Source organism: Empidonax traillii, unplaced genomic scaffold, assembly GCF_003031625.1.
Source record: "Empidonax traillii isolate 1590-97213 ecotype Southwest subspecies unplaced genomic scaffold, ASM303162v1 scaffold68:size1967880, whole genome shotgun sequence".
NCBI lineage: Eukaryota > Metazoa > Chordata > Aves > Passeriformes > Tyrannidae > Empidonax > Empidonax traillii.
Window position 1 is genome coordinate 1,266,317 of NW_020955261.1, and position 20,121 is coordinate 1,286,437.

The 20,121-nt window shown below is 39.3% G+C and overlaps 2 protein-coding genes across 2 annotated transcripts in view; one reads left to right on the plus strand and one right to left on the minus strand.

The window, feature by feature from the left end:
* UBAC2 (UBA domain containing 2) overlaps nt 1-20,121 on the plus strand; it is a 93,105-nt gene that overhangs the window by 18,334 nt on the left and 54,650 nt on the right. The window lies entirely within an intron of this gene.
* Nucleotides 1,253-5,992, minus strand: GPR18 (G protein-coupled receptor 18). The gene is made up of 2 exons (XM_027880361.1): nt 5,920-5,992; nt 1,253-2,565 (listed from the first exon to the last, which is right to left on the minus strand). The coding sequence occupies exon 2, from the start codon at nt 2,519-2,521 to the stop codon at nt 1,556-1,558; it is 966 nt and encodes a 321-aa protein (XP_027736162.1). The 5' UTR covers nt 2,522-2,565; nt 5,920-5,992; the 3' UTR covers nt 1,253-1,555.

Below are 20,121 nucleotides of genomic sequence, written 5' to 3' on the forward strand. Positions count from 1 at the left end.
GTATTTTCAAGGGATTGTTTTCTGAAGATTTTATTTAAAAAAACTTTCTTCATGTAACATTTCAAATTATATTTATTCTGCTTTTGAACTAAAGTGTAAGGGTTCCTGGCAGAACTGTTATGATTTCAAACATTTATTTCTTAGTTATGATCTGTGGTTAGTTTATAATTTATCCATATAATGATTAGTTTCTATTTTGTTAGTCCCATTTCCCCAGGCAGCATGATTGAAACACAGCTTGCAGTGCACAAATTATTGCTGTGTTTGCTCAGTCTGAATTGTTTGGTTTATTTCAAGTCATAAATCTGAAAACTGAAATCGGGTTGGTGCTGATTTTTTTCGTAAATCATAAAGGCAACAGAACTGTAAGTCATGTCTTCGATGCTCAGTTTTAAATGCATATACTGGTATTTTGTGTGTGTTTCAAAAATTGAGTGCCAGAACATGTTACTTTATTTAGTGCTTGCAGCTGAAGTTCTTAACAGCTCTAAGGTGTTTAGTGGTTCAGTTTCACATAACCTACATTTGGTATTTCTGCACTTAATAAAAGATGTGCATGTTTCAGTAGAACCACAGAGCTCGCAACGCTTTGTGGTTAAGTTTCTGGCAAGTGAGATCAGCCTCATACAGACTTGAGTTTCCATTTTTGCACACTCTGAGGTAATAATAAAAGCTCTTGGAGTGAGATTTTTAATATTAAACACCACATTAGACTTTTTTTATTTCTACTTTTCCAGAGTGTCTGTTGAAAGTAGCTAAAGGCTGGTTGGATGAGGAAGAAAAAGCATGTGTTTGACATTTTAAAGATACATTTTTTGTAGTATGTGAGTAGTCAAAAGGAGTTGAAAGCTTGAGTAGTTATTGCAGTTTTTCATCATGTTTGTTACTTTGTTGCTAGGACATAGGCTGCTAGTGTGGCTGGACAAATTCCTATGTTCATATGTGTAAAAAGATACTTTGTGCAAAATAGCGTGTAATAAATGTGCACATCAAATGTGCACAAGGAGTTAATGAACAGTTTGACTCTTATACCCTTTGATGGTATTTTTGTGATTGCAGAATGTAGTCAGTTACAAGAAATCTGCATCAAAGAAGTTTTTAATTAAATGAATATGCTTTCTCCTTAATGGTGATATTGATCTCGAGAGAATGAAGTTAATTTTAGAAGTGTAGGATATGCAGTAGTTTTAGGAGCATTTCATTTTGCAAATATAAAAAATTAATATATACATTGCGTCATAATTCTTCAGTGTTGTCTGCTTTATTGTACTAATCATCACTTTTTCATGTCTGACAATGTTCACAGTCTTTTGAGATGACAGAAGCATTGGAAAGTTTAATGCTGACTAGGTTTTAGTTCATTTCAGGTGAAACTAAAGATGCTGAGCGAATACAGAGAGGTGCAATTATTATTCTGCTGCTCTTATTTTTACAATGCAACAAATATATCTGTTACTTCTGGCCTAGAACATTCTTATGTGTAGTCAAAATGCAAGAATTCAGGAAAAGAATCACTCATTTACATTGTAAAAGTCTCCTGACATTTGTTCTCTTTTTATATCATTTCACTGTTCATATTACTGAGTGATCTTACACTTCCAGTTCGCAAACTTTTCCTGCGCACACTTCGAAGGTAATTGCGATAAAGGATCACACTGATGACCCTTGCCTGGAATTGTTTAGAAACAATATAGTACAGGATAACATCCAAGCACGTACTGAGATTCATGAGAAAGGTGGTAAAGGCTGCCCAAGGATTGTAAGTTGTATTTTCATCTTGCAACATCAGGAAGGTGAAGCAAATGTGGAAGGGCACAAAACAGATGAGTACCTGAGCAATCAGAGTAACTATGATTCTTATGGATCTCTCCTTGGCCTTAGGCTTCAGTTTGGAAGTCTTGCCGTGGATAAAATTGTAAATAATGATTAGGTAACACCCCATCATGATAAACAAGGGGATCAAAAAGAAAAAAATCAAGCGAGAAAAGTTCAATGTATTTACTTCCTTTAAGTGGACGATATCAAGCATTTTCAAGCAGGTGGTAAAATTCGAGGCTTTGTCTGGATCAGATCGCAGAAACAGCAATGGGGATGTCGTTGCAAGGGTCATTACCCAGATTCCAATGCAAGCCAGCACAGCTTTTTTTGTATTTTTTAGTTCTTTAACATGTTTGGGCTGGACAATAGCCATAAATCTGTCTACGCTTATAAAAGCGAGCAACCACAGAGCAATGGCTGGGTAAAATACAGTGAAAGCACCAATAATCCGACAGAATGTATCTCCAAAAGGCCACATTTCTTTCCCATGGTAGATTATCCGAAAAGGCAAGGAAAATATAAAAATTATGTCAAGTAATGCCACATTCATCATATATACAGTTATGGTTGTTCTCTTCTTGGTAGTGCAGCTGAAAACCCATAGTGCAGTGGCATTCACCAACAATCCCACTGTGAATACAAAACTGTAGAAGACCAGTGATGCAATCCTGTATTCTTCAGGGTGGTGATTTTCAGGCATCATAGTTTAATTGAACTTAGGAATAGTTGTTGCACTCCATAAATACCCTAGAAGTAGATGAAATGTGGGAAGTTATTCGCAGTCAAATAAAATCTATCTTTAAAAACAAATAGGAAGGTTGTTTTAGAGTGGTGGTTAGTGATGAGACTGTATTTTTTAGCTGTGAAAACATGTTAGCTTTGTTGCGTTTTCTGACTGCAAATACATTATTGTGCTCTGACGGAAGTACCTGTACCATCAGACTTGTGAGAAATAGTATTTATAAGCATGTTTTAATCAAATATTTTAATTACTTAAGAGATTTCTTATTTAAGGAATCAAAAAGTCAAGATGGACACTTTGAATGTGCTTCAGTAGATAATCAGATTGAAGCAGTTGTATTTGAGCTATGATAGCTATTTTCTAAAGAAAATATTTCTTTAAGTTGTCCCTGTTGAAACATTTTTGACTAAAACTAGTTATGAAAAGAAATAAGCAAGCATGGCATGTAGTGACATTTGGATATGCAAAATGAAGTATCGACTTTGCCTTTTATCTGCTTAGGGACTACTTAGCTCCCAAAAGAACAGGTGCTTGCTGTTTTTCATAAAAGACACTAAAAAGCTGTCTTAGTAGCTACATAGCTTCTAATACAGTATTTAATCACAGGGCATCAGAACCACCCACCTAACATATGAAGAAGATGAATAAATTAATAGACTTCCCATTTAAAAAAGTGAAAAGATGGGAAGCACTGCAGTCTTGGACTAGGCCATATGTGAGCAGTATGTGTTGGGTGCAAAAGCTGATGGCTGATAGCCAGGTGCCCCAGACCACAGTTGTGTTGCTTCTCTCAGCTTCTTGGTCATAGGAGTTGGGTGTGTGAAAAGTCATTGTGCAGGCTCTGGTGATGAGAGCTGAAGGAGATTATCCCCTGATTTGCTCTGGAGCCACTTGAGGATGGCAGACCTTACCTGGAATTTGCATGGGTGCTTTGGTTAATCTGCACCCCCTGCACTTTCCTGGCCCTTGCTGTGGTCACAGTTTCGTGACTTTGTGTGGGAGGGTTCATCTTGCTTGGCCTTTAAAGCAGCCCTGTGGCAGCTTTGTGGAGAGGAGGAGGAGGAAAGAGTTAGTTGTTTATCTGATCTTCCTACTTGTGACAGTCAAGGAAGTTCTGCAGTATTGGCTAGGAACCAGGACTGTTTTCTATAGCAGATTTGTGCATAGTTCCTGTGTATTTTATCTCCAGAAGTGAAGAATGCATTAAAGAAAGGTTTATTGTTGCTGCTCTTCTGGTTTATGCTTTCTCTGTGATGTTACCAAATACTTTTCTTAGTGTTACAGAAATCCATAGAGGATTGAACCAGTGTTTATTAATGTGGTTTAATCAAATCTGGTTTGACACTGGCAAATGTCAGCTGCTTTTGAGAAGAGTATGTATGCAGTTACTAACTTAAATATGACCTATTAAAACTTTATTTAGGTTAGTTTCTGCCTTGAAATATGAAGTTTGAGCTTCTGATTTTCTTATAATTCTCCAGTTTACAGATAAATAAAAGCATTATGCATAGAAATATTTAACCCCAAACTTCAAAAGTGTTTTTTTAGCTGTACAAAGCAAAAAAGATGTGTTTTCTGTTGGATGAGGTCACTAGAACATATAAGAGAATTTATGTTTTGTGTGGGAAAAGCTGTGCATGTAGTACCAAAAATGAGGTTTGGAGGGCATCTATATGAGTGCCTCTAAGACTCCTCATTGTGTGAAGAACTCAAAAATTAAGAGAAATAAAAGAACTGAAGAATGATAGCAGACCTTATTGCAAGTTAGATGGGATATGCTTGAAAGAAAAAATTTGTAGCACAGTTGCAGTATTATCTGCCACACTGTCCCGCTTTCATTACTGTTGCATAAAATTGTCCAAATGTTGCTTAACGCACACCTCCCTGCCCCTCCCCAGAATTGCAAGTGGTTTGCTTTTTTCTCTTTTGTTCTGTTTTTTTTTTTTTTTTTCTATCTTGCTAGTGATTGTGTATCACATGGTGCATGGCTGCCTAGCTCAAGATCCTGGCTGATTTAGCAGGTGAATTGAGTTGTGATGTTTAGGATAGATAGAAGAATTCACTCGAATATTAATAAACAGCATGGATTTTGTCTTTGGTTTTGTTCTTCTCTCATTTAGACTTGCAGTGATTGTAATTGTTTCTGGTCAGATCATGTTTCTAAAATAATGAGCAGGCTGATGTTGATGGGAAGAGGCGAAGCTGAACCTGGTGTGAGCTTTTATCAGGAAAACCTGGGGTTCCATGTTTTTTTTTTGCTGGTTATTTCAAGTTTTTGACAGTTTTGAGATATATCAAAGAATGGATCTACTGTAACAAAAGGGGTCTGTTTGGGGGGGCTTTTTGTTTAGTTGTTGAAGACACCGTTTTCGAACTTTGTGGGTTTAAATGCATGTCAGTGTTATAGTCAGGCATTTCTCCTAAATTTAATTTTTAACACTGTAAAAAATATTTATGTAGGTAAGAAATACTGAAATTTTTTTAAAGTATGTAGTTACTCATCTGCATTTATACATGAACAGAGATATTCTGCTTTTTCTTCAGTCCTTGTCTGCACGGAGTTTGGGTTGATATCTCCCAGGTCAGCCCAAGTAGATCTTTGGGTGCCTGTGAGTGGATGGCTTTGCTTTAGTTGTCATTTTTCATAATGGGAACACTTAGGGGTATTGATTAAAGTGCTTACTGAAGAGCCCCTGGAGTCACTGGTTTCTGGAAGTCTGTCTGTATTAATTGTGAATGATTGCTCTGATGTTTCTCTGGATCAGTCTTATTTTTTTAATGATAGCTGACTTTTTGAATGTCTAATGTGAATTGTGAAGGCCGTGCTGTGTACGAAAATAAAGACTTCCAGAACAAAACCAGAACTAAGTCTTTTCCTCCGGATTCTTACTACAAGTTAGGTAACAGTGCATGTATCTCTTTCCAATCCCCCTTTTTTTCTTTGTCTGTCCCTTCTATATGCTCACATTTCCCCAAGGAGAACATTGCTTTTAGTGAAGCACAGAAAGACCAAGCAACAAGATCTTCTTCTGGTTTTAGTTTAATGAAAACAAACATTTTTCTTTTAGTGAGAAGTGTACTTACCAATTCTTTCATTTAGTGCATATTTTAAATTTTTTTGGTAAAATCCTAAACAACAGTATTTATGGTACTATGCTTTTACAAGTGCAGTCATTTTACTTTAAATGTTATTTATAAAATGCTGCTGATATTTGGAAGTGCTTTGAAGAATTAAATATCTTTTCATTAGTTCCAGAATTAATGCCTACGTTCAGCTTCTGAACAAAGAAGTCTATCTTAGCAACATGCATAAACATCCAAGTTACTTTGTTACCACAGAGTATGGGATTGTTACTCACCCTTTGTGCACTACAAAGTTTCTTCAGAGATGCTCCTCTCATGGCCCCAAATCTGTAGAAGGTTCAGACTTCCTCTTCTTTGCTCAGCTTCACTTAGCTAAAATAGCTCATCTTCACAGGCAGGAAACACTGACGTAATCTCACTAGTTCTGAGCTCTTGTATTGGTCATACTTAAAAGTTACTATTTCACGTAAGTGTGGGGTATGTGAGCTGATATTTCTAGTACCTTTCAACAGTCAAACTTCTGTCATATTTCCAGTGTGGTCAGACTGGGCTGTCGTGCTGTGTATTTTTTTCCAAACACACTTTTAAATGTTTGTGGAATAACGAAAGCATGCTTTAGGTTAAGGTTTCTGTGAGAAGTTATCTGCAAGAATACGCATCTTGATTATGCACAAGTTTCTAATAAGCACAATGTAAATGTATTTTCAGTAGAGCATAGTTGTTTGGTTTCTTTTGTGGAAATCCCCGTATTATTTATATTGCCTTGGATAATAGTCAATCTGAAAGTGACAGAAACTCACTCGATTTGAAATAAGAAGTTGGATTCACTTGAATACACGACTTTGTTTATGCCAATACTTAAAATGTTTTACTAATGCAACAGCAGTGTTTCTATATTTTATTTGCTGTCTAAAATAGTAACATGCCTATTCAAGAGCTTTGCAGATAAATACTGTATGAAGAGAGGTTTAAGCCTGTGTTAAAATGGAGTAAAATTTCTCAGCTGTGTCACTGTAACAGACATCCTTGGTGGGGTGGTAGTATTCACCAAAGCTAATAGGTAAGGAAGACTAATTTCTTACATTTTCTCTTCATCAACTTGGAAAACAATCCAACCTTTGAAAGAGCCACTCAGAGAAGGAGATCATTCTGAATTCTCTGTAGAGTGCTTGCTAGACACAAGTCTCTGACCGGCAGTGTTTTGGGATGTTGAAGCACAATACAGGGAGTTTGGTACCTCTTGGCATCTCTGTGCATGCACATACCCTGCCCCCCCCCACCCCTAAATGTAGCCAAAGGGCTGTGTGTTGAGAAAGGGAACAGCAATGTTTCAGTCTTCACCTGACATGCCAGCAGGAATGTGCCAACATGTGCCCTCGGTGCCAGAAGCAACCAAGTCCTGCAGTTCAGATGGAGCCAGAATGAGGTTTGTTTGTGGGAATGTCTTTCTTCACTTACTGTAAAATAACGTAGGTCAGTGATCCTCGTGTAGTACTAAGGATAACTACTGTGAAAAATCCCCTTTGCTGGAGATGTGTAATTTGTCTCAGTGGAATGGGTTTGTGGTACCGTGTAGGTATTTGCATAGGTCAGTGTGATGGTTAAAATAATTGCAGGGAGGGATCTGGATAATTTTCAGTGTGTAGATTAATAATACCTTTAAATATTTGGGGTTTTACAGTTTAGGTGAACTAATACCAAGCTTAATTTTTTGTGATCATTCCGAATACCAAACTTAATTTTTTGTGATTGTTCCAAAGGCCTCTTGAATGCAACAAGCTGCAAATCCTACTGAGACCATCATATAGAAAAATAAATCTATTTAAAAGTGCTTAATATTTTAGGATTAAGGAGTATCTTAAAGGGACTAACCAGTGTTGAAAACTCTTCAGTGGCTTTATCATTAGCAAAACAACTCCAGAGCATGCTTCAGCAGGATGAAGCACTGTTTTCAACTGTTTAGTGAAAGCTCAGTGAAATTCTGTGCCTTATGTATTTTTAAAAGGTTTAAACAAAAGCATATGGGGCTCCTGGAAGAGAATAACTGGACTTTTGAACTCTCCTAGGAAAGAACACTTTATTTTGGGGAAAAATGCAGGAGTCCGGAGGTCCCTTCCAACCTGAACTGCACTGTGAATGTACCAAAAAAAGCAAGTGGACAGCCCGTGCCCCCCTTACCTAAAAAGGAATTACAAAAGTGGTTCTGGGTTTGAATGGAAAGCAGGCAGATGTTGAGGCTGGGATCAGAAAAGCTGTATGCTGTGAACTGCCTCTTGGCTTGCTGTCTTCTTGGGGGCAGGTCAGAAGTGTGACCTTTTATAGCTGTGTCTCATTTTGTCTAGAGGGTGGCTGATGTCTTGACCCTGCAGGGGAGTTCATGCCTTGTGAGGGCAGCTGGAGTCAAGCCCCACAGTTTACACAGGCAGGCAACAGCAGCCCACTTGAATTTGCTGGCAGGTTAGCCATCCATCTGGTTGGCCACAGCATGGACATGTCAGTCTGTGTTTTGCCTTCAGTCAGGCTTTTCACCACCTTCCTGGTGGCAAGGAGGAAGCCAAACCACTCTACTGCTGGTATGCTGGCAGGCCTTCCCGCAGGTGTGGAGGAGCAGCTTTCTCTGGCTGCAGTCTGCTGAAAAGAGGTGTTTGCACTACCACCAAGCGTCTGCTCCTCCTTGTCTAGGGGCTCAGGCTGGCTGCAGCTGCAGCGTGTTAAGCATTAGGAGGTGAACACCCAAGTCAACCTGTGGTTTGCGAGAGGCAGTGGGTTGCTCTGTTGTGCTGCATTCCCCTGTCGCTTTGGTTTCTGTTGTAGGAAGCACCTGGCTCTATTTTTGTTTTCTTCTGTGCTGTTTTATCAGCTAGAAATGAGTGCCTTGCATTGGTTTCCCTCAGATGGGCAAGTACTTCCTCCGCTCCAGCTTTTACTGAAGTAAATGCCTAGTTCCCTCCAGGGTCTTTTTTGCTGTTCTGAAGTTCGAGGAGTAAACAAGGTAATTTTAGTAGAATTATGTTGTGTTAAATTCGATTTTGAGTAGTTAAAAGCTAAGCCAATATACTTCATGTCTGAGGATAAAGCAGAGTGCATATGCGGTCTATTACAGTGCCTTCACTAACTGGCAGTAAGCCTTAGAAGAAATGAGCTTGATCACTTGCAACGATGTCAAAAGTTCAGCCCTGAAGGGATTGTCTTCATACTGTTGCTTTTGCAGGATTAACATACTGCTTGCTCTTTAGTGGTTTTGTCAGAAAAGTATGTTTTGCCTGTCCACTTACCGTGTACTGTAAGCTTTGTCCTGCTGATGCAGATAAGTTCTGCATGCAGAGGGACAGAAGGATCACCCTGTGCTTCAGTTTGGTAAGGAGCAAGCTTGAGGACATATCCTCCTTTCAAACTTTCCACCTTTTGAATCTATTGAAAAGAAAGAACTGAAGCTTGTGCACGGTCCAGTGCTCCAGTGGTGCAGGAAAGCAACTCTCCCATGTCGGTTTATTAACTTAGCAGCTTGCTGTTTTGGGTGAGTTCACATGCAGTTTTGGGTTACTGTTCTCAACCTTGGTGAAAATTGCTTCATTTTTTTATTCCCGTATTGTGTTGTACCATAACGAAGGTTTAAGGATAAACTACTGTTCAAAAGTTGTCATGGCACTAAATGCATAAACTTGCTGCAGTTGTTTTCAGTCTTGCCACGTGCACGTTACTCAGAGGCTGCGCCGTGGCATAGCTGTCCCTCCTCTCCCACTCCTCAAGCTGCGAGTGAGTATAAATGTTGTCTACAGCAGAGCTGAAGGAATGGGAAATGGAGCAGCTTAAGAGAACTGCAGCCTACTTAGCTGTACCTGACATGTCCTATTTACTGTCACATTTTGCTTTCCCTTCTCTGTTTTGCTAGAATTTGGTATGCTTTGAGGAAGGAGCTCCTGGTTTTTTCTGTTTGGAAAGAAAGCAATAATGAAATTGACATTCCATGTTTCGCCTGGGTTGGTTTGGTTTTGGTTTTTTATTTCTCTTCCTTCTTCTCTTGTACAGCCAGGGCACACACTGTGTCACTAAATACCCTAAAAATATACAGTGCACCTGGCCTGTAGTTGATTTGTTCATCAGTGTCAGCCTTTGAAAGAAGCAATACTTAAAAAATTAATTTAAATGAAAATTGCATCTCTAAGACATCTGACAGCGGAGTAGTGGTCTAGAGACAGTGGTTTGTTGCACAGCATCAATCTCAGAATATCTGTAGTCTAATGCTAGCTCATGACAAATACCAGCACGGCTCCATGCTTGCCGATGAACCCACACTGCCTTTGACATATTTCTCATGACAGATATTTCATAGATTTTTAAAACCTGCCTGAATACTCCCCTTTTTTTTTTTTTTTTTAATTAAATGTGCATTGTCAGGAACTCTGCAGTGAGTTAGTTTTTCCAGTTTGGAGGTGTCTAGGAGAGCTTTTTCAACACTCTTTCCTAACTAAGTATGTGTTATGTGATGTTTTTACTATTAAACTGCTTCTTAAAAGTCTCAGGTGCATAGGAGTATTGTTCTAAAACTTGATATGCCTCCCAGGAATAAAGTTACTGTTTCAAGAGAAATGTCTTTATTTGGAGCTTAAATGTCTTTATTTGCATATACTCAGATTCCTTTGATAAAATAGGGAAAGTTGTTTTGACTCCTGCAAAGTTCAGGAGTTTGGACAACTTCTTTAAGTTACTATCCTGAGTATACATAATCAGAAGTGAAACAATTAAAGATTGCTACATAGACTTTAGCATACCAGTGAAGTGTTTAATCAAAAGTACCTGAAGTGAGAGTGAGTTGTGCAAGTATTTAAATAAGTGCTGCCCTTTGAATTCAAGGGTGCCTTGCTTGTGTATTGCATTCCTGTGCATGGTGCCCAGCCCTGGCAGGTGGCTTGCGTTGCTCAAGTGAGCGTCTTCTAATGTTGTTCTGCCTGCGCCACCTGTCTCTGGCACAGATTAACAAGCAGTGAGTGTTGGGGTTCTGAAGCCTGGTGTGCTGTGATGCAGTTGAGCTGACATGAAGAGGGAGCATTCAAGATGGTAAAGGGACTGGCATAATCCAGACTGGGACAAAGCAGCTCAATTCCTGCTGTGTAGCAGTGAATCTGGTTAATTAGGATCTCTGCTGGGCCAACCTGCTTGGTGTATAAGCTCAGCACTGTCCGTGGCAGAAAATGAAAGAAGCTGAGTGTGAGTATGTTGCCCGACGCAGTAAAGAAGCACAAACCAACAGAGAGTCAGTTTATGCCGGTGCTTTATTTGGGCCCAGGGACCTGGGGGCTCAAGTCCCAAAGCCAGAATTCCAAAATCTTCATTTTGAGTACATCTTTTATACACTCAGACAAACGAAGACATTTGCTAAGTTACTACATCAAAGTACATACTGAAACTTAATATTTCATCCAAATAATTAGCTCCCAGCTAGGTCATCATAAATCATCCTCAGTTGCCTAACTCATTTAACTAACTCCCACAACCCAGGTGCAGGTTATCAGTGGATTAGAAAACTATGTTCTTTATGCTTCAGTTCCTCTTTTGATAATTGTTTTTTCTTAATCTTGCATGGCTAGCACATTCCAATCCTTTGGGCCTGGTCTATACAGAAACCTTTAGCTATACTACTGCTAACTCAGAGATCATTGCAACAAGTATGCTCAGTGCACTGGAACTACAGGACAAGGCCAGCTGGTGCTGTGAGCTGGCTGAGGTGGACACCAGAGCTAGCTGCAAGCAAGTGGTTTCAGAGAAATCACTATCTTTTCAGATACTGAGCTGGATCCAGTAAGAGGACTATGTATTTTCCAACCAACTGTTCAACTACAAGAATTATATATATATGTCACACATGCACTTTAAAGGGAAGGAGCTAAAAATCCTAAACTTTATCATGACAAGAAGCCAAGAGAGTAAGTTGGGGCATAGATTTGAAGTTCAATAATGTAAGCAGTTCTCCTTATGTAGACACTGTGTTGGTAAAAATGGCTTTAAGATAGGATGGATCGGTGAAACTGAAGTGGGACTTGTGTATCCCATATTCTCTGCCATTTTCATCCTTTGCCGCCAAATCATACTGCTGTCAGTGCATTTTTATTTTTGGCCTAGGACATCTGGGACATTGCCTTCATTGGCTTGTAGCTGAGCCCTGTGCTGTGTCATAAGCTGGGCCATCAAATTCATAGCCCTAACCCTAACAGCAGAAATGAGAGGGAGTGCAAGGCTTGTTTGGAACCAGGAGCAGTAGGGGAAGAAAGGGCAGTAAAGGTGGCAGGATATTGGACATCTCTGTATTCCGTCTTTCAAATTTGACGACGTATGGGCATAACCATAAGAACTATACCAGCAACCTGTGGCTCACAGTGCTCATTACTGTCTAGATGATGCAGTTTATTTCCAAGATGATGGGGCCTAAACTGTCACAGTTACTGGGTGAGTGATTGGCCTAGTATCCATTAGTAGTGATTCTGGATATGGCTTCTCTGTAGTGCCAGACAGACAGTTCCTGGCCCAGTGCTTATACTGCCTGGTGCTAAGATCTTTGACACTGGAAAATGGGGCTTAGGCTCCAATAAGAAACAGGTTTGTGAAATGTGTTTTGACCTCTGCAGTGGTGAGGATGAATTACTGGATCAACGCTGCCATCTATGGATTTTAGCTGGCATAGCAACACATCTTTCCAACAGCAGAAACCAGTTGAAACGGGTTCCTTCCTTTATACACCTGCACCACTTAGCCAGGTTTTCACGAAAATTAATTATAAAGAATGAAAACCACTTTGTCTCTCTCATGGAAGGGAGGTACTGCGTGGCATGGAAGCTGTGGTTGTTTTTGTAGTCATAGAACTGCAAATTCTGTTGTTGCTCAAATAGTTACATTTCATAGGGGTCTGCCTGTTGCATTTCTATTTGAACAGTAAGATACAATTCTGAGAATTGAGTTGTAAGCAAAGACGTCCTTACAGTGTAAAGTGTGAATTTACTCTGAAAAAGTGAAGAACGAGAAGTCACCTAGGTGTGAAAGGACAAGGTCTGGAGACAACTTTTACCATTCTTTTGGCTTTATTATACAGCACAAGGATAAAAACTAATATTAAAAATTAAGCCATCCTGTGCTTTTTAAGCCACCCACCTCCTGATTTTGTTGTTCTATTTGTCTGTCTTTGTCAAAATAAGGTGCAATATTAAAAAATCTCTTTGCACAGCATTTCATTTTTCAGAAGGACTGTTCTAAAATTTTTATTATTATTTCATGAGAATAAACAATGCTTCCTTTCCTCTGTGGAAATAGGGACCTCCTTTTTAGCTTAATAGTTGACTCTTGAAAGTTATTTTCAGTCCACGTGGGCATGATCAAATTTTCTTTCTGTCTTTACTGGCAGCTTGTGTTTTTTTCCCCCTCTTCTCTTCCTCTTTCCGGAGTTAGGAACACCTTGTTTGTTCCTCATGTTCAACTGTAGTAAAGAAAGACAGGGATGTGGAAGTCCCTTTGGAATTTAAAAGGAAATCCTGCATCTAATTGTAGATGTCTGTGCCAAACAGTTCGGTACAAATGATAATTTCAGCTATTGTTTGCAAATTGACTTACTGCAGTGCCCCATGTTACTTGATCTGAAGGGAAACAAGCTTAAAGGAGGCATTGCATCCTAGAAGCACCAGTAGTCTCCTATTTGTGCTGTTACAAGCACAAGGATGATATCCTTTCACATAAGGGATATGTAAGAGATAAAATATCCTTCTCCATCACAATGCTTCCATTCCAATGATGTATCTCTTCCCTCTTCTCATATTTGTAGGGCAGCTAATTATTGGATTGTGCTGGAGGAAGAAGAAAGAAAAATGAATAAATAGTTCTTCATAGCAGTTGGAGATTTTATTAGTATGAGGAGATACTGTGCCTGTCACATCATTTTGCAAAATAGAGAGTGTATAATTGCTCTTTTCGGGCAGAGGAGAAGAGTAATGAAGTAACTTCACAAAGGAGGTCTTGCAGTGACTGATGCTTTAAAGAAACCCCTCTTGATTTACCAAAGTAGTGGACAGAAGTTGATTTGGTAAGTTTGGTGGTTTTCTGAGGAGGCACAGTTGTATGACTGAGACTTTAAAAAACAAATGAGAGAGAAGACTGCATACATTAGTAAAAAAACTAACACAGTTGCTTCACTAAAGAATTAAGAAATTAGAATCTCTCTTTTTTCAGAGTTAAATGACTTTGAAGACTTTCTGTATAAATGAGAAGATCTTTTAAAATTTCCTCTATACTTTTATTTTATGTTTACTGAATACTATCCTTCTGTTTAGTCATCATTTTGCTTCAGATACATTGGTCTGTAGCTGTGAGAAGGGTTATTCTTGGGTGGTCTTAATGGGGAAGTATTTTTTTGCAAAGAAATCACTTCTCTGCTACAGCTTTTCTATTTTCTTTCTGTTTTATCATGAACAAGCTAAACAATTTCCTGCCAGCAATTTGGGCCTTAGAATACTTACTCATTGGAAAAGTTGAGCTACAGCCATGAGTCAAAAGAGGTGTGAATGGTGTCTTGACCAAAAATAAACAAAATTGTGGGAAGCGTTTTAATTTAAAAGCATTGTGAAGTAAGCCAAACTATATGAATAAGATGAATATTAAAAACTCTCTTTATTAATCTTTTGCCTTTGAAGATGTTATGGTGTCTCTTACAATATTCTCATTATAATATTGTAAGTTAGAAGAGATTTAATTTTTTTTACGAGGAATTCAAAAATAGTTTTAAAAATGGCTCAGGCAAGAAATAATGCAGTATTTGCTAATAATATTCGCTTTAGAAAGGCACTAAGGAGTAGCCAGTTACTCAACTGTTCTACAGAATTGCACTCAAAATCTTGAATAGCGGATACATGAGTCACGTTCTGGTAGTTAGCTCCAACTTATTGTGTCTACTGTGAAAATGGGTCATAATAAACGAGGCAAAAATAGCTTACATGCTTTGCCACGTAGGTCAACATTGATTGCCATCCTCTGGCTCCGCTCTGCCCCAGCATTACACCAAGTACAGATACTGTTAAGATCATTCAGTGTTTATGTCAGTGGGCATCTGGGAGTGAAGACCCTCTTCAGGCTGTCACACAAGGTGTGCTCTTGGGTTGCTTAGGTATGGATTGGGTGATGTGGACCACATGTATGATCAGGAGGGTGGATAGAAGCAGGGTTTATGTGCTGAAATGTGGCAACTCACAGCGCAGTGGAGAATCCTATGTCAGAAGCTGGTAGAAAGGCTAAAGCTCTCATTCATCTCTGTTGCCCACCTCTCCTTCCCCAGCACAGGCAGTTGTCATGTAGTCAGACTTGTTCATGCAAACGATTCTAGGAGGCTGATGCTACCCTGTGTGCCTCTCTGCACTTCCTTTACTCCAGAAACAGGAAAGAGGTGAAGTCATTGGAGCCATAAGTTCAGGTAGGACCTGCACACTTTGAAAATATTTCTCAGATGAAGTAAGAATGGCTATGAAACTAACTGTGTCGAAAAGCAAGTGGATGAAATCATAACTCTTTGAATTCAGGTGTGTGACATGCCAGGGTCTTGGATCATTACTTATGAAATGTTTTTTCTCTAAGGCAAGAAGTTTGTAGAATGAAAATGTATTAGATATAGAATTAAAAGCCAGTCTCCATTACATGTTGGACCATTCCCAGTATAAAGTTCCACTTTTGAGGTTATATGTGTCTGAAAGGCCTATTGAAGTAGGTGCTTATCTTAAATGAAGTTGCCCACTCTTCTTGATTCAGTAGAGTGCCTCACAAATGGCAGCTGACCAGAGTAAGCGCCAAGATCTTTAAGGACTTCTAGAGAGCTCTCTTTAGATTCATGAAGTTTGTAAAAGGCTCAGCTGTCTGTCCCTCATAGAAACATGAGTTTGATTGCTTCCAGGCTTGCTTCCAGGGTATACGTGCCCAGGCTTTACTCAGACTGGGATGTATACCCCCATGTCCCTCTGGACTTCACTGAGCCCCTTGGAAGCACGGCCATACATGATGCTTTGCCCACTGCTCGCCTTGCACATAGGCACAGTTTGAGTGAGTGGTGACAAGACACGTGCCCACAGGATTATAGGCTTTTGTTGGCTTCTGTTAACTAAACCAGGAAACCTTCTCTCATATCTTTGGAGAGACAGAGACCTTGTGTCCTGAGTTTCCCTGTCTGTGTATCAGATACACAGCAGCTTCAGACTAGGTGGGCTAGGTTGTCCTTTTGTCCATCAAGGTTCAGCTTACTCAAAGCTGACAGTACCGTGGTGTATTACACTGACATGAAGGGTGACACATAACCCTCTTGCTTTGGTTAGGGATGCCAGTCATTTGGTGAAACGTACTTTATGTGTTGGCAAATTACCTAGTGGTATTTTGAGTGCTTAAGTCGGGTGTGTTACGAGCAGGAACTCTGACATGGTTTCTCAGAGCTATTTTTAAAAATGTTTTCCTCTGTTCTGGAGCCAGTCAGACATGAGGACACCTTTTCCAGTTTTCTGACAATACAGAGAAATTGGTCAGGATGTAGATGAGTTAGTTGTGATGACAGCATTCCATTTGAGAGGCAGCTTTTGTTCCGGACTATCTCTGCTAACAACGCAGTCAGCCCACATCTGCTTTTTTGCTTTTTATAATTACTTTCTGGCCCGGGAATAGCTTTTGGGCTCTTGGTAAAGCACATCCACTAAACACCAGTTGGAAACAGTCAGTCAATAAGAAGCACATAATCTCTTGCAGTTCTTAAACAAGCTGATTTTCTCTATGGTATGAGACAAAATACCTTTCTCAGTTTTAAACCTTTTGTTCAGGTTTTTTATGTTTTTACTTGTGTACTTTGTACACTTAAGAAAATAAAATCAGTTTCATAAAGGGACGCTTGATAGTAATCACTGTATCTGTCTGCTTTTCTGCGGAGAGCTTTTCTGTCACTTGTCACCATGAGTTTTAGCAAGGGCTTGATGAGAGGTAGTTTTGTTTGTTTGTTTTGCCATTGCTTAATGATCCTTTTTCATAATGGGGTGTTCATTTGTTGCAGTCTTTCCTCACACTACACCTCTTCAAGCCTGTATTCACCACCTCTTTTCACCTTTTGATGAAGGTAGTGTTTTGGTAGCTCTGTGCTCTGCCACAAGTGAAAAATGATTGAAGCCTGTGTGGCTGAAGCAGTAGAACATCCTGTGCTTTTCCTCTATTGTTTTGAAGATTCTCCTCAGAATTCATCTGCTAGTGTTTCATCTAAACCCTTTTATTTCTAGAACTGGGGCATTTCTGTGCCCCCTGGATGTTAAACACTCTTTTTTAAAATATATTTATAACGGTCGTTTGGGAATGTTTTGTGCTTCTTCAGTGCAAAAACTGTCTCTGCACAGACTGTCATAGTGAACAGCAGACTGTGAGATGGCAAGGAAGCTAGAGGTTGAGTGGAATTGTTAGCAAATGTTTCCACTCCAGAAATAAAAATTGGAGGTGTATTTACACCTTAAGGAAAGGGGTGCTTTGGCTACAGACCTAAAACAGTAGCTGTTTTGCAGTCCAATCTCTCTTACCCTGAGCACTACGTTCCTTCTTCACATAAGTTTTTTTTGGGCTGTGGTCAAGAGAGAGAAGTGTTTGCAACAATCGCAGTGAATATTCTTGCAAATATTCATACAAAGGAAAAGAAGGATTTCTTGCATATGAATGGAGATTGGGACGTGTTATCTATATGTATATCTCCATCTTCATATCTACTTCTGAACACCTTCTTTGTGTCAGAAGTGTGAGATGAGCAAATGGAAAATGGTGTGTATCACTCCTTCCACCCTGTGTTCAACCAGCAAGGGGAGCAGACAGTTGAGAGTCCACCTTACTGGTATTCTTAAGCTAAAAGTCTTTGCCCTTAAGTGCTTAAGTTATGCACTTCCAGACTCTGAATGATTTATCCCATCCCCCCCAAAAAATCTTTGGCCAAATATGTGTACCAGTTATTCAGTTAAAGTAATTTCTGCTCAATATAGTAGTGATTGTGCAAAGAGGTGAAAGAGTAAGGAGACAAGATCAGAAAATGAGACCTAATATATTTAGACTCTTGGGGGAAATACAAAGATCTTAATATGAGGGGCAGAAGAGACAAAATAATTGTAGACAAAAAATACTCCTAGCAAATGCAAAGTGACACTTGGTTAGTGTAAGAGAGCTGTGAGGTACCTGTACTCGGAACTGAGCAGGACTCTGACTTGCATTCAGCTGATGGAAGGAGCTGTGCTAGTTCGAATCATAAACGTCTGCCCAGCTGCGTTCTCCACTCCTCTGTTCTCCCCCTCCTTCTCTTGCACAGGAGGCAGCACAAACAAGCAATGTGGCTTTGGTTCACATTCTGAAGATGCAGTTATATAGCAAGGCTGAGCTGGTTGAAGCATAGGCTGCTGCTTGTGGAGCAAGCTCTTGACTCCAACCTGTTCTCCTTCCTACCTACTATTTGGAATCAAAGTCATCTGACTTCTTACAGGCAGTAGCTATCAGGAGATTAAAATAATGTTAAAAAACAAGACATTGTGTACATTATATTTTTTTCAGGAATCATTTCCCACTGGCTTAAGTTTCTAAACTTGCTTACTTCTGGGTGGATGAATACCAGCGCCAGAGCAAGGAAAGTGATAGCTGGAAGGCAGAACAAGACATTCTCTTTCCATTGCTGTGCACCACAAGATTCACTGAAGCTGATTACTTCAGCCCAGCTCTGGATACCTGAGATTAAGGCATGTGTTGCTAGAGTCAGTGCCCCTTGGCAGAGGAAGGGAACACATGGGCCAAAAGACCATAACCTCTGAACTGGGGTTCTCCACAGTGTATCACACCAAGACCTCTTAGTAAGAATATTCATTATCAGCCAAAAGCTCTGCCCTGTACAAAGTTGTACCATTCAAGATACGGGACTGCAATAACAAATGGATAATCAGGTGTTTCTTAAATGGTGCCTGGATTTGCTGAGGATTTTGAGGGTGTTCCTGAAATGTGGCAATGCTCCATTTTCACAATAATTAGGATACTTACCTCTGCCTTTCAGTTAAGATGTGAAGTCTGTCTGCTATTGCACCTCTCAGATAGGCATGCATGTTGGGTAACCGTATTTAGAGAATGAAAGTAGTGGGAGGTAATTTGAGAAAAAGTCACCAAGTGTTCCCAGTGGTAGAGTGTGTCTGGAAGCAAGATGGTAGGTATCTTTGAAAGTGCTTCCCTGAGACAAGCTGCGCCTTTCAAATTCAGAGTACTGAGTGGCATTTGTTAATTGCAAGCTGTCAACACTTTCACACCTACAGTTTGGTTGCGTTTTAAAGTGGAAAGTACCAACCACAGTTAGAGATCTGTGAACTAAGTGTGATTATTCCAATTGGAAATGTGTTTTTATTTGTGTGGAGAAAACTGGTCTGCCTTGCAGCAGGATTATTCTCTGCAGTCAGTATTCTGTAAGCAGCTTAATGGAGGTAAACATTACATGCGTCTCTTCCAACTTGGCTAAATAATGCCAGCTGCCTTAACCCTTTTTAAAGATAAATGAGCTGTAATAGGATTTCTGCACTGGATAATTTTAAACAAGGGCTATTAGAAGCAGTAGCTGTTATGAAGAAACTCCACAATAGGCATATTAATTTGAGACATTGCATCACTCTGAGTGATTTAGTATTTGTCTCTCAAAATCAACGTAGCAGATGAGAGAGAAACATGCTATGACAAGGCAATTCCCATTTTTCTTGTTTTGTGTGAGGAAACAGAAATGGTAATGAAGTTTGGGTTGAGTTGCCTTGGGGGGGTGAAGTGATGCCGCCAAGAGTTGCACAATGTACCAACATTGTGAACTTCTAAAAAAAGAGGAAAGGTAAATTGATTAGTATCTTTTCTATTTCAACAAAACTTTAAAAGATAAAAGCAGATGTTATTTTTGTTTGCAGTAATATACTTAAATAATTAAAAATTTTAGTCAGAAACAGTTTCTTCATACAGACAGTTTCTATACGAGTGATGTAGATATTAAGAGTGAAAAGCATTAGTTTGCACAGAAATTTAACTACTTTGTTGGTAATCTTTTCCAGTTACAAAATATTAACAAGTTGAAACTGAAGTCAAATGGGGAGAGCAAATTGTGATGTTGCCCTCAGTATTTCATTTGCTTGGTGTTGTTACCAAGGCCAGCAAGTGTTTTTTGGGAAGCATAGGTAAGAGTTCTCAAGTAGTAAAATCTAAGTTTTCAAATTAAGGCATACTTTTGTTTCACCAGTTTGTTTTGAACAAATAAAGCACAAATTTATTTAGCCTCTGAGATATTTGTGGGGTTTTTTGACACCGGTGTTTAAGCTTTTATGTATGAAGCAAGAAATCACTAAAAACTTCAACCGTGTTTTTCCTGAGTTCCTGGAGTGTTAATTGGTTGTTTCATTTCTGTGTGTTTGTTACCATCCTAGACACCCTAAAAGGTGGGATTT